General features: G+C 37.4%; 2 protein-coding genes across 4 annotated transcripts in view; one reads left to right on the top strand and one right to left on the bottom strand.

Annotated features, from left to right (window-relative positions):
• The window catches only part of LOC121875755 (ankyrin repeat domain-containing protein 40-like), a 67604-nt gene that overhangs the window by 49362 nt on the left and 4738 nt on the right, over positions 1 to 13504 (top strand). For 2 of the 3 annotated variants that reach the window (XM_042380439.1, XM_042380437.1), the window contains exon 7: positions 11315 to 11468. The gene's annotated coding sequence lies outside the window, so the exon portion shown is untranslated. Of the gene's footprint in view, positions 1 to 6618; positions 6645 to 11314; positions 11469 to 13504 lie in introns of all 3 variants that reach the window. The other variant, XM_042380438.1, reaches the window with a different exon arrangement.
• LOC121875754 (ketimine reductase mu-crystallin-like) overlaps positions 10891 to 13504 on the bottom strand; it is a 59077-nt gene continuing 56463 nt past the window's right edge. The window contains exons 8-9 of the mRNA XM_042380436.1: positions 11350 to 11454; positions 10891 to 11057 (exon numbers count right to left, since the gene is read on the bottom strand). Of these exons, the coding sequence (XP_042236370.1) occupies positions 10987 to 11057; positions 11350 to 11454 (176 nt within the window). The 3' untranslated portion in view covers positions 10891 to 10986. The remainder of the gene's footprint in view (positions 11058 to 11349; positions 11455 to 13504) is intronic.

The following is a 13504-nucleotide window of genomic DNA, read 5'->3' as shown; positions in this document are numbered from 1 at the left end:
AGAAAGGAGTTAGAATTAACAACTGGGCATCCACTCTACAAACTGAATTAGTTGCCATACTCACAGCTATCAAATTCATTGAAACCACTGTCACTGACAGTCTCATCATCACTGACTCTCTATCCTCACTACTTGCCCTTGACACCCTCAACTCAAGTTGTCACGCTCTTGTCTCTGAAGCTAGACACAAATATGCGTGCCTTGTTGACCGAGGTGTCAAGGTCAAACTGTTGTGGATCCCCTCTCACATAGGCCTCATAAAACATGACAGAGTTGATGCCGTCGCCAAACTCGCGTCTAACAAAGACACCGTTGAGTACAATTTGGGTCTGTCAAAAAGAGCCCTTAAAACTGTAATTAGGAAAGAACTTTTTGATGAGTTTGACGCAAGTAGACTAGTGCAAACAGGCACTAGTCGATCCATAGTTTACCATGATGAGATGTATCAAGTGAAACATGTATATGGAGCAAGTAACAAGATCACTAGATTACAAGATGATGTAACCGCTAGATTAAGGTATATGGTAACTCAATCATTGTGGCTGTGTGGCCCTCTGGTGGGTTTACTGAATTAATGTTTTCTAATATAATTTTAATTGAAACAATTACCAGATGTTCAGTTGTCTACTAACTTGACATTTTACTACAGTTTTCTTCATCCTGTACGGTACTATAGTTTATGAAGACTTAGGTGTTATACTTGTATTATGTTAGAAATTGAGAGGTGTTTCACTTCCCCAGTGTGTTGTGTTTAGTGACCGTGTGTTACCAGTCTTGTTTTACTTATCACAACTCTTCCAGGGAGGCACAATAAACTTCTCACAAATTGGATCAAGTTTTCCTATTGAGAAACAGGGAACCTCACCAGGGAACTGTGATCATACCTGCGTCCTCACTCTTTGTATATGTTGTGCTCAGATGTTGTGTAATGTGATGGAGAATATATTTACAAGATATTGAATTGTCGTGGTAGAAAGTGGTGATAAGACACGTTCAGGTGGGCATAGATACCAAACCCAACCCAACCAAAAACAACTCAATCCAACTAATAATATCTCAACCCAACCCAACCCTGTCTTGCACCACTCACGAGTACTCCCAATGGAATCTTGGAGCTAACCGGTAATACCTAGGGAAGACTTCACATAATGGTGGTTGGGGTAATTACCTGAAGGCTATTCTACTCCCCCACAAGCAACTCTTCTAGCCTTTATAAATGGGTAAGAAAGAGGCTGTAGTTCTGGGAGCGAGTCAGACATCACACTGTTCTTGCATGATCCATATCTGAGCTGAGACAACAGCCAACACAACTTCCCCAGCCTCCCTGCCACTCAACAAGAACACCTCTAACCTATAAGATAAGTGCTGGCATCTTTAATGCACTTAAGGTTTTATTGTTTGGGGATACACAGTTCTGGATATCATTATTATAAGTGTTTACATGTGTTTATGACCTCATCAGGCAGAGCAGGGGATAATGGTTAAGAGAGTCATCTGTTAACCTTAACATGTTGCTGCACAACCCACTGCTGCTGCTTGTATTTATGAAGTTGTACATCTCGGATTTTGTGGGTGCTGCCCTTAAGGAGAGTGATGTGGGCGATGTGATGGGATACGCTCCTGTCTGAAGGATTAATCTTCAGGATATTTGCATGGAGAGAATGTGAGGCTTGAACATAGAATCACTTTTTCTGTCTTGTTGTTTGTAACATGGACGATTCTTGCAAGGATCCCGTGACAATTGTCTGTACACTGCTGTAGTAAGTTAACTGTAGCAGCAAGGCGGTTGGGGCACACCCTCTCCCCCTACACACACACACACACACACACACACACACACACACACACACACACACACACACACACACACACACACACACACACACTTGTCCTGTTATGGGTTCTGCAGTACGAGCAACTTCAAGTCTCTGTTCTTAGGAACATCTTGGAGGAGTATCGAGGGCTTCCCATTATTTGCATTGGTCTCTCTGTTACACATCAATTGATTGGTTTGTCTCACTTTCAGTTTAATGATACAGTACATAAGTTTTAGCCATATTATGTTGTACTATTATAAACACCACACCCTTAAGATCTTTGTTCTTGTAGTTTGGAGGTACAGTATAGTCATTATAGTACAGTACCCAACTCCTTGTGTCACATATGCTTAGATTTCATTTCCTGTGTTTAGAATTTGGATTACAGGTATTTAGTGATTCTTTGTGTCCTTGTTATAAAGGAATACAATTTGATCTCTTGTTGGATTTGTGGGCCTTAAGTGTGTTGACAATTGAGATCATGTGTCCTTGAAGTTGGACTTGTTTTCTGTGATGAGGGTGCTGCTCCAGCCCCTTCCTTCTCATTCATACTAAATATTCTCATCAGGGATTGTGTTTTTGAGTGGTCATGTGTTGGGAGGTGTTTAAGACTGGTCTGGCCATGATCTCTGACCTGAGAAAGCTCTGGGACACTATCCAGTATACTTAGGGACACTGGAAAAGCAAGAGATTCAGATTTGCCCCACAAAGTGTAGGGGCTACTTTATTGGGCACCCCTCACATCCTGTGTAGGGCAAAGTGCAGAAGCATTGTAGTACCCAACAGGCAAGTGGAAGGAGTTCATGCATGACCTCTTAAACTTAGATGATGTGTGAACAATAGTGCCTGTGAGACCATTGGTTCAAAGTCAGTTAAACAACAAAATTTATGTCTTGCCTTAATCAAGCAAGGAAAGCATCTGGGGGTCTTGTTGTCAGTTCATTGCTGAGGTGGATTAGAACAGATTACACATACATTATGCAGTGCCTGACTCATTGGCTCTCAGTTATTTTCTTATCCTTTCTTGGGGGCTGAAGCTGCTTATGGTGGGGAATATTAATTTTTGGGAGGGGGATTATTTACCAGATGATGTCAGTTTAGGTCAGCCCTAAGCTGGTATATTCACAACTAAATATTTAGGGTTAGTTTCATACCAGGAGTTCAGGATCAGTTCCACTTGATGATTACTGTACAAGAAAGAAAACAGTTGCCTGGTTGACCTTCCTCCTGCCATAATGGAACTATAAATTGACAGGAACTACTTTTTATGGCTGAAGGAATTATAATTATAATTGTTTTGCAGTTTGGTTTTGACTGACTAATTAGAATCCTCCTTGGTCTTTGAAACGTCCACTAAATCAAGTGGGATCAGATGTTTGGCCCACAGTCATCTAAATAAGAAGACTCCTTGCAACAGAAGCTTTTAAGTATACTGTACATATAAACTAGCTGAATTAAAGAATATTTTACACATTTTGATCTTTGCAGGGGACTCACATAGGACTTCCCTTGGTCAAAGAATGGGATGTTATTCTTCATTCAATTATATTACTTCTTCAAATCATAGCTGCAATATTTTAAACCCCGGGGAGGGGAGCATCTTACCCCTTGGCTTTTTTTATTCGTTTCTTCCTCCTTTTAAAATGATGACAAGGCTGGTATAGAATAACCTGTAGATAGCACTGTACAGTAGTATGAGAAATGATACTTGTAACAATATCAAAGATTTTGTTCACTCATGAGTTGGTGTCTGTGTGTTACTTAAGAAGATCCTTGTTAAGTAGATTGAGTTATTAGGTCATAGTTCAATTATTGGAGTCATATATATTATTAATTGTTTATAACTATTTGTATAAAAGGCCATTGTTTACAAAAATCTGCCGTACGTTGTCATTTTAACACAATACGTATTGTCATATTGTATACAATGACTGATTTTATCCCTGTAGGGAATTGCTTTACCTCTTGATATCATTTGGACATATGAAATCAGTAATTAGTTTTTTATAGCATAAGTATTGATGATTGTGGCTGGCATATCACTTCAGAACCTCAGTGAAAGACTTACCGTAGATGTAATTAGCCACAACAGACACTTCATTCATGATATGGGGCACAGTTAGTGAGACAAATGAACCTCTGATCTTATAAATTACAGAAGGTGTTATTGGTAGTTCTGTGTGAGAGTGTTAAGCTGTGGAGACAAACTAAGATCATAGGTGAAGACTAACTGTAAGATCATGACACAAGATTATAGGTGAAGACTAACTGTAAGATCATGACACAAGATTATAGGTGAAGACTAACAGTAAGATCATGACACAAGATTATAGGTGAAGACTAACTGTAAGATGACATGACAACAAAGATCATGACACAAGATTATAGGTGAAGACTAACTGTAAGATCATGACACAAGATTATAGGTGAAGACTAACTGTAAGATCATGACACAAGATTATAGGTGAAGACTAACTGTAAGATCATGACACAAGATTATAGGTGAAGACTAACTGTAAGATCATGACACAAGATTATAGGTGAAGACTAACTGTAAGATCATGACACAAGATTATAGGTGAAGACTAACTGTAAGATCATGACACAAGATTATAGGTGAAGACTAACTGTAAGATCATGACACAAGATTATAGGTGAAGACTAACTGTAAGATCATGACACAAGATTATAGGTGAAGACTAACTGTAAGACCATGACACAATATTATAGGTGATGACTAACAGTAAGATCATATGATGGAGGATATTGTCATTGTGTATACTTATTATGGTACAACATATACAAGTGACCTTCGGGCAGAAATAAATGATACTTTATAGTCAAATGGCTCCCTGTAAGATATGAGATGTGTATATTGCTAACATGGACAGTTATTTACAGAGGTGACCGTTAGTAGAGTACACACACACACACACAGGATGATTCAAGTCGTGTAACTTGTACTTTGGGAGTTTATTAAGTACTCGTATACTGTACTGTATATCTCCCCAGGGTGATGTAGTCGTAATTGGTGTCTGTTGTTGACTTGTCTGTCTCTATAGAATCATATATTTGTACAGTTAACTTCCTCACAAATTTCAAAGGATAATAATTCAACTTGTTAGATGTATTGTATGGGTGGCTGGTCGTGGTGAGGAGACTGTACGACTCTTCTCTTGTCTGACATGACAGCCGACTGGGATATGTCAGCATCATCTTTTACCATTGACTGGGATGGTACTGTAGTAGATGTATTGTTCAGTCAAATTGTATTACCCTAGTTATAAAGAGAAGAGGCAAAATTGTGGAAGATTTTTTAATGGTAAATTTTGTAATCCAGATCAAAATATGTTTCTGATATTAAAAACAAAATGATATAAGGCATCACACACAATCATCAGACACCCAGAAACTAATGGTTTGATGAGGATATATTGTGCTAGAAAGGTTACATAATATGCATATAAAATGACTGATCTGATACTTGTTGAACACTGTTACCTCAACCAATGAAGGAATTTTTCTGAACTATGAGCCGTCCACTGGTTGGGAACGATCACTGCAACTGGACCAATCACGATGCTTCTCTCTCTCAGTTTGGTCTCATTTATTGTGTCAGTTTTTACTCTCATTATTTCCAGACCAAGAATAATGGCTAGCTACAGAAGCCACAATAGGTAGCAGGGTCAGGACTAGGAATATCAAAAAGTTATGGGTGGGGGAACATGGCAAGCACATGAGCCCACCCAGCTGTGGGGTGTTGTAAGCAAGAATTTTTTGAAAATCTGACCAATATTATGGCCATTTTGAAGCCATGTGCACTTGATATTAGGAGATATTCTAAAGTCAATAGCAATTACTTTTTACTATACATAAATGCCTGAGTATAATACAGAAAGGTATTGGAATTTTCTGATGAAAGAGGGGTTCAGAATCCTAGGACCCCTGGATCTGCCTTGGGTAGAGAAGAATGTGTCCTTAAATGTGGAGAAATATCACTTAAAACTATCCATTTGACTTAATAATATTAATTAATGCTTCATTCTTGATACCTATGAGTGGGTGTCAGTGAAATTGGTTCATGGTAAATATGGTCCAGTGACCTCGGGCCAATCATAATACATATGGGCCAAGATCACCGGCAATAATTTTCTTGGGTACTGTAATTGTTAAGTTAGGGTAGATTATGTTAGGTTATTTTTTGTGTGTTGGGATCACCGGGTCGAAGTTACCACGAGCCGACTTGACTTGTGTCCCCGGTGAGTTGGTGGTGCGGGACAGACTGTGGAATAAACTTTGTGGAAATTAAATTTTTTAAAGTATTTGTATATGTTTATGAAAGAGTGGGGCTCAGCTCTCCCTGGTTAGTCCTTATAGTGTTTGTGTGTTGTGCTGACAGAGAGAATTGTGATAGTAGTGATCTGATCTGTCCTTTTAGTGCTCAAAATTGTTATTCTACCCATACAATATTTTGATGTTTGACTAAACCAGTGCTAACTACCCTGACTGTGACATACTAGTGATTAATTCTATATTTCTTCCTCAATGTAATATTTGTTGGGGATAAATGTACATTGGGTACTGTACATATACAGGTAGTCCCCGACTTACGACTGCCTCAACTTACGTCCATCGGTACTTACGACCTGCTCTGACCTTACGACCGTTGGGACATACGACCGCCACAGTCGTGACCAAATTTTTATTTTATTTTTTTTTCAAATGACACACGCATTTTCTATACCGAAACGTTTCCAGTTAATGTAGTCTCCATGTATAATTAGAAAATTATGGGGCCCAGTGTGCATTCAGCTGACTACATTAAAGGTAAGTGCTCAGTCACACTGTATCCATTCCTCATTATTTATTACAGTACTTTTACTGTACTGTATTTCATTGTAGATTTTTTATTTATTTAAAAAAAATTATTTTTTTTAATCTATGTCGGACTTACGACCTGGATTTGGGTCCCTAACCCCGTCGTAAGTCGGGGAGCACCTGTACACTAGTCTGGTCTTAGGGTGAAGGAACATCAAGAGGAGTAAAGTTGAAGATAAGATAATTATACAAATGTGTTACTGCAGGTATTTGTTTACCAGAAGTGAGTGAGGTACTTATGGTAGAGGAGAGAGAGAGACCCAATTAACGAAATGTCTACCGGTCTTCAAGATAAACAGTTGTTAACATGTGTCTGGGAAAGCTAAATACAGTGCAGTACAGGAACTATATAATGAACATATAGTACCAGATTGGGTATTTCATGGGTTCATTTTGTAATCCACCAAAGAATTCACAACATTATGCTTCACTCTGTAAGGATAAGGGTTTACTGTACCTTAGTCTGTATGGAGAATGTTTATCAGTAAACAGGGCAATTTCATGCTCATGGCTTTTGCATATAAATCAACCATCACTGATTAAGTCAAAGTTGAAAAGTTCTTTGTAAAATTATATAAAAGTAAATTCTTACAAGTATTTTAGACCAGCAGCTGTTTTGCCTTATATTCATACTGTTGTGAGAGCTACTAAATTATATGTACTTTTTTTAATTTTATTTTAAAGAATACAGTACAGGGGGTAATACAAATAGGGTGAGGAAGGAAAACTTTTATCACTACAGATTATCTTAGTCATTGAGGTGTCAGAGTTCACATGTTTTGTAAGGGATCTGTTGTGTGTACATTATTAAGTTTTTTAGGAAAGAAGTACAGTAGTTGGTGTAGTACATTAGTCTGTGATAACTACCGTATATAGCCATTAATGCAGTGAAAATTAGTTATATCATCTGAGTGGTCTGAAAGGGATAGACAAATTTTTACTTGGTCAGAAACTTCAGTTGGAACATTTAAGTCGAGAAATTTGTGTGTTGTAGTTGAAGTGGTCAGGGGGATGGGTGGAAGGATGAACCTCACACACATGTACTGTATCACGCTTCATTAACATACATCTAAACTAACCTTGTACAAACCTACTAATTCTAGTCCAGATAAGTTGAATTAACATCGAACTAATCCTTCACTTGTGTATAAAAAGGTAAATGATTAATTAATGTCTTGTGTTCTTGTCTTGTGTATATTCAGTACAGTCGCCTGCACTTATACCTGGTACACTGGCTGGTGCATTTTGAGAGATGTGGCAACCCTGTGGAATGCTTCTCTAGCATCCTTAGTCTGGCTACTATTACGAGGTTCCATTCTGGAGTTTTATTATGATGTAAACAAACAGAGGTGCCACATCTCACCAAATGTGGCAGCCAACTACCCAGTATTTATTTCTGACACTTATTTGATGTTTTAACATTTAAAATGTATGAAGTGTTTTACCAGGGCTCTAACAGTATGCCACCAAATAATTATTATATTTGAGGCGCTCCCATTGGTGGTGACGAATCAGTCAATGACGCCCAGATCAGATTCTTGTTTCAACAGGGCGCGAGTGGTTGATTGGTCACTATCAATGGGAGCGCCTCATTTGAAGAAGTTTACCCCCAAATTTATGTTATCACAGAGAGGGGAAGACTTAACCAAAATAAGATGTATATTTGTTTTACTTGGTGTAAAGAACCACATCAGAATACAAAAACTACATTGGGTTAATAATGTACAGTAGTCGCGTTGTCTTCAGTAAGTATGTACATTTTACTTTCTAACTGACTTGGTGTTTAATTATATAACATCTGCTTATTCCTATCTTATTATCTAACTGTCTTTGCTACCTAACTCACTTTTTTTTGTATTCCTTGTAACAATAATAGTATGTGTGTCGTGTGATGTTACAAGCTGTCTTTAATAAATGGTGCTGTAGATAATTGAGTTTTAATAGTTATTTCACTCTTTGTGCATGTACTGTACTGTATACCTGCGTGATAACATGTGGAGCAACTTTGAGTACTAACTAATCTTACTGGCTCTAAATCTAAGGGAAATCCTGTCTAGTTTGTCTTAGTGTTTGGTATTTTGTTCACAACACCTTATTGGGATATATAATACAGATGCATTGGTAACGTCCCAGTCCATCTATTTCCCATTATGTTACAGCATATCAGGTTAGGTCATGTAAGGTCAGGCTTTTTTTTTTACGGGGATTAGCCCACCCGGGCACTGGTCACTGATCCACATCGGGGCCTGGGGGGCGAAAATGTAATAGTAATAATAATAATAATATAATTCATAGTAAATAAATTTTATAATCAGGAATAAAAAATTTAAAATAAAATAATATTGATAATAATAATAACACTAATAATAATAATAATAAAGAACCATAAATACAAAAATGAAAAAAAGATCAAAAGTGAGAAACAATATATGTATGTTGTGTTGTCATGTAAGAGAAACAATTGAGACCCTGCAATTGTGTGTAAATGAGGCAGAAAGTCAGATCAGCAACCTGGGACTTGGTCACATATGGCAGCAGGGTCTACCATTAGACAATATATTATGCTTCCAATATCTTCCTAGGCAGTAGTACCTCCTTGTTTGGTAGCTGCCTACTACCTTTCAGGTTAGGTTAGGTTATGTTATGTTATCATTAACTGACAGTAGACAGTCTGGGGATATGTGACATTTTCAGAGTAGACAAAGTGGCTATAAACCGATTACTTATGGGTGATATATGCTACATTTAGCTGAGCCTTATTGTATGAACATTTGTTGTGTGTGTAAGCTTTGGTCTGATTCCTCCGGAAATATGAGTGTCTTCTGAGAAATCTAATGAAGATGGGGAAAGCCAATTTATTTCACCTGGTGAATAAACACCCTAATGCTAACCTAACCTAACAAAACCTAACCTAATCCCCCATTCAGCATTAGGTTGTTTAATGAACAGGCAAAATAAGCGGTGTTTCCCGATTTTTATACTGTCACTATTTAGGAATTACAGGAGCTCCCCTACTTACTAACAGACCTCAGGAACCTAACCAGTTCGTGAGTAGGGGAGCCCCTGTACAGCAAAACAAGTAAATTATCTGTCAACCCGAACTCTAAATTACAATATAAATAATTTTACAGATGATTTGAACATTCTGTGTATGAAATTTAAACATGGAATAATTTTTGTTATTTAGTTTTCCATATATCACATGAGAGTTAATTAGGAGAATCTGACATAAGGGAATTGACACTGAAGCCTTATTTGTAGACATAACATTGGGAGTGTTGAAGAATAATGACGTAAGTTAGTGTACAGTCACGGAGAAGAGCTCGCTCCACTTGGTGAAACATAGTCACGGGAATGAATCACCAAACTGGCTTACCCTGACTGTCACCTGGTGCGGGTGTGTTGTTTCACCTCACTTGGGGTCGATGCTGCTTCAGTTTGGGATAGTCAACTTTTCACCTCGACTGTACAGGTATTTATGGAAACTAACGATACAGTATAACCTACCTGACACATGCACTAGGCGTTTATTAAATTCTTTCCTTGGACGCACATTCATGATAATATCCATCTGACGTAATTTTCCATTTTACAGAAGCCTCTTGGTCCCAGATACAGTACTGTAATATAAAGTAATGTGTGTGTGTTTTATTATTTGTGGATTGATTTGTAAAATACAGTATTCACTTTCATGCGTAGAATGAGGAAGGTTCATGAATTTTAAAGACTCGGGAACAAGTCATTCTGGAGGGCTGTGAAGAATGACGGTGTATTGACAAGGATGATAGGATGAAAATATTTACTCAATGATGATACAATGAAGATATTTACACAATGATGATAGGATGAAGATATTTACACAAGGATGATAGGATGAAGATATTTACACAAGGATGATAGGATGATAATGTTTACACAAGGATGATAGGATGTCAGTACAAGAGGACAGGTCATGTTTACCAGATGTTATTTCTCCGTGTTTTTGTTTTCCTTGTTAGCTAATTCACTCACATGTACAGGTAATTTGCCACTATAATTCCCTATTAATTATTGCTAGTTAAGGTGTAGTGTTCTTGTTGTTAGAGTTGGAGTACACTATTGTAATATCTTTGTGTAAGTGTTGCAAACAGAAACCAAAATTAGGAAAAGGCAAGGTGCAGCTTCAACTGTGGTTGGGGAGTCTACTGACACAGTATTTGTATCTGTAGATTTATTTAATGAGACACAATTTTGATTTTGTTTTATGCACAATATAAACAGCAGAGTTTATGTTCATATTGTTGCTTGTGATTTAGTGGTTTTCCTCAGCTTTGATAAGATCATAGACAAGTTTGGCCGATGCTGCATCTTCAACAGCCAGTCCTGGGAAGAGAAGAAGTTGTCTGGTATCATTGGTAGTAGTGTTCAGTTTAATGTATATAAGTTGCCCATCATAATATTACTGGACTACGTAGGTATACTAAAATGATAAATCAATAGTACTGTATATATGCATGTGGCCAATCAGTTGAATTGAGATCTCATAACTGAAATTTAAATCATTTAATTAGAAAAAAAATTCCACTTGAACTCGTATCATTTATGAACCAAGTGGTTTTTCATTGCACTAATACTTCTAGTAAGGTGTGATGAAACTGAGTGAGGCTTCCCTTACCAAGAGACTTGAAGATTGTAATGGTCCCACGCTGGACTGGTTTTCTCCCAAGTATTACTTCACCGATCTCACCAAACACTTCAGCCCCATATTTGATGACATCCCCTGACATCACAGAGGTGAGGTTACTTACAGAAGATATTTACAGTAAATACACACTCGCTCAAAAAGTATCATTACGATTTTGTGTGACATTATGACACAATGAACGAAGAAGTATTTTGACAACCCTCCCGAGACAACAGGAGTCGCGGTGTTCGTCGATCACCCCTCCGTAAAGATACTTTTTGGAACAAGTGTACAGTAGCCTAAACTTGGAGATCCCAGCATTGTTGGGACTGAAAGAGTAATTGACTTATGAATATCCAGGTTTTCTGAGCTGTAGTACAGTATTGTATAATGCATATACAGTACTCCTACAAAACAGTACTGTACTGTATGTTGAAGTACCCGAGGTAAGTAAAATTCCTTGTAAAAATTACACACACAGTTTATTACTGCGGGCATTCCTGGATTTGTAAAAGTGATTTCCTCATGAACTTCCATTATATGCAGTACTTGGAGATATATTACTATAAAAAAAAGTTCTGCCCCAAAACTTATTAATAATGACATGTAAGACATTTTGAAGTAAAAAATTTACTGGGACATAATATTTATAAATAATAATAATACAGACACATCCCGGTAAGTTTATTGAAAATTGAAATGAATTTGTACAAGAATGTGTAGTTGGGTCTGAAAAATATCTTGGTATGTAATGTAATATAAATATTATTGGATAGCACAGTACTGTACTGTACTGTACTATAGTTATTAAGAGACTGTGCCACTGGCTGTTGCATGGCCTAACTACCTGTGTTTTTCATTCCTCAGGGACACACTAGGTAATGATCTTGTACACAAGCTATGATACTTATCTTTTGATTTTATTTGATTTGATTTTTGGTGCGAGTTAATTCAATATTGAGTTTTACTACACATATTCATTTTATATTGTAGTACACTGTATATAGTTATGAGCACTATTTTGTCCTCCTACATCAGATAACAGTGTGAGAAGGTAAACAATGGTGCTCCCACAGCCAGCATCTGGTTACTGACTCCTGTACAGTCCTGTGAGCCAACATGACTGCAGTCAGTCCATGATTTATGAAGATCCAGTTAATGAAAATTTGAAGTTACAAAAAAATTTTTTGTTTTTCAATGTTCCCATGTAAAAAAAATCGGAAGGTACAAAATTTTTTTTCTCCTTTTTCGTTATTTTTTAAGGTGCTTACACAGGCCTCCTGTAATGGACCTGGTCAGCTTATAAAGACAACGACATGCAGGAGGTCTCCGACTTATGAACACCCGCTGATATGATCGAGGTTAAACTTTAAATTTACAGTACAGTATTTACCTGATGACTTATTGTTTACTTTCATTTACTGTATTTTGTCATTCTATTTTTCTTTTGTCTAAAATTAAGTGATTTTAGATGTATATAAGGACTAAGACTACGATATAGTGGGATTTTAAACATTGTTCTGTAAGTACGGTCTGCACATCGCACGTGTTCTAACTTACGCACAAGTCACCACTTTGGAACGTCCTCACGAAAGGAACCCGTTCATAAACCGGGGACCCCCTGTACTGTACAGTATGCTGACTTAAGATCTAACTGTGAGAATGCTGACATGTTTAGTATCTCAGAGCTTAACCTTTTGTCAGTGGAAAGAATAAAATGGCAAATGGATAAGTTTAGCATTACTTTTTGAGGTAAAACCGCATCAAAAATCATATTCAGTGAATGGAAAACATCTCAATATGTATACACAGATGGGCGCTGTAAGGGGGTGCCCAATAAACTAGCCCCCTTGGGGGCAATATAATCTATACACAGTGCATACAGTAGACTTATTGTTGGTTTGTCAATACCAAATTAAAATGATGTACTGTACTGTATATCTTGGCTGGGCGTCACAATAACACACAACAAGTGGCACAGTTTCTCACTATTTTCCATGTATTGTTTGCATACTGTGTTTATTATGTATTGGCTTACAGTCATTCTGTCTCCTGCTGCTCCAAGAACCCCGAGATTCAGAATTGTAAATCCAAGACATTTATGAAGACAATAATGAACCATTTCCTGCTGCTTCGGGTTCATGAG

This window comes from Homarus americanus, unplaced genomic scaffold (assembly GCF_018991925.1).
Source record: "Homarus americanus isolate GMGI-L3 unplaced genomic scaffold, GMGI_Hamer_2.0 scaffold22250, whole genome shotgun sequence".
Lineage (NCBI taxonomy): Eukaryota > Metazoa > Arthropoda > Malacostraca > Decapoda > Nephropidae > Homarus > Homarus americanus.
The sequence above is the reverse complement of the archived record's forward strand: the minus strand, read 5'-3'. Positions and strand labels throughout refer to the sequence as shown.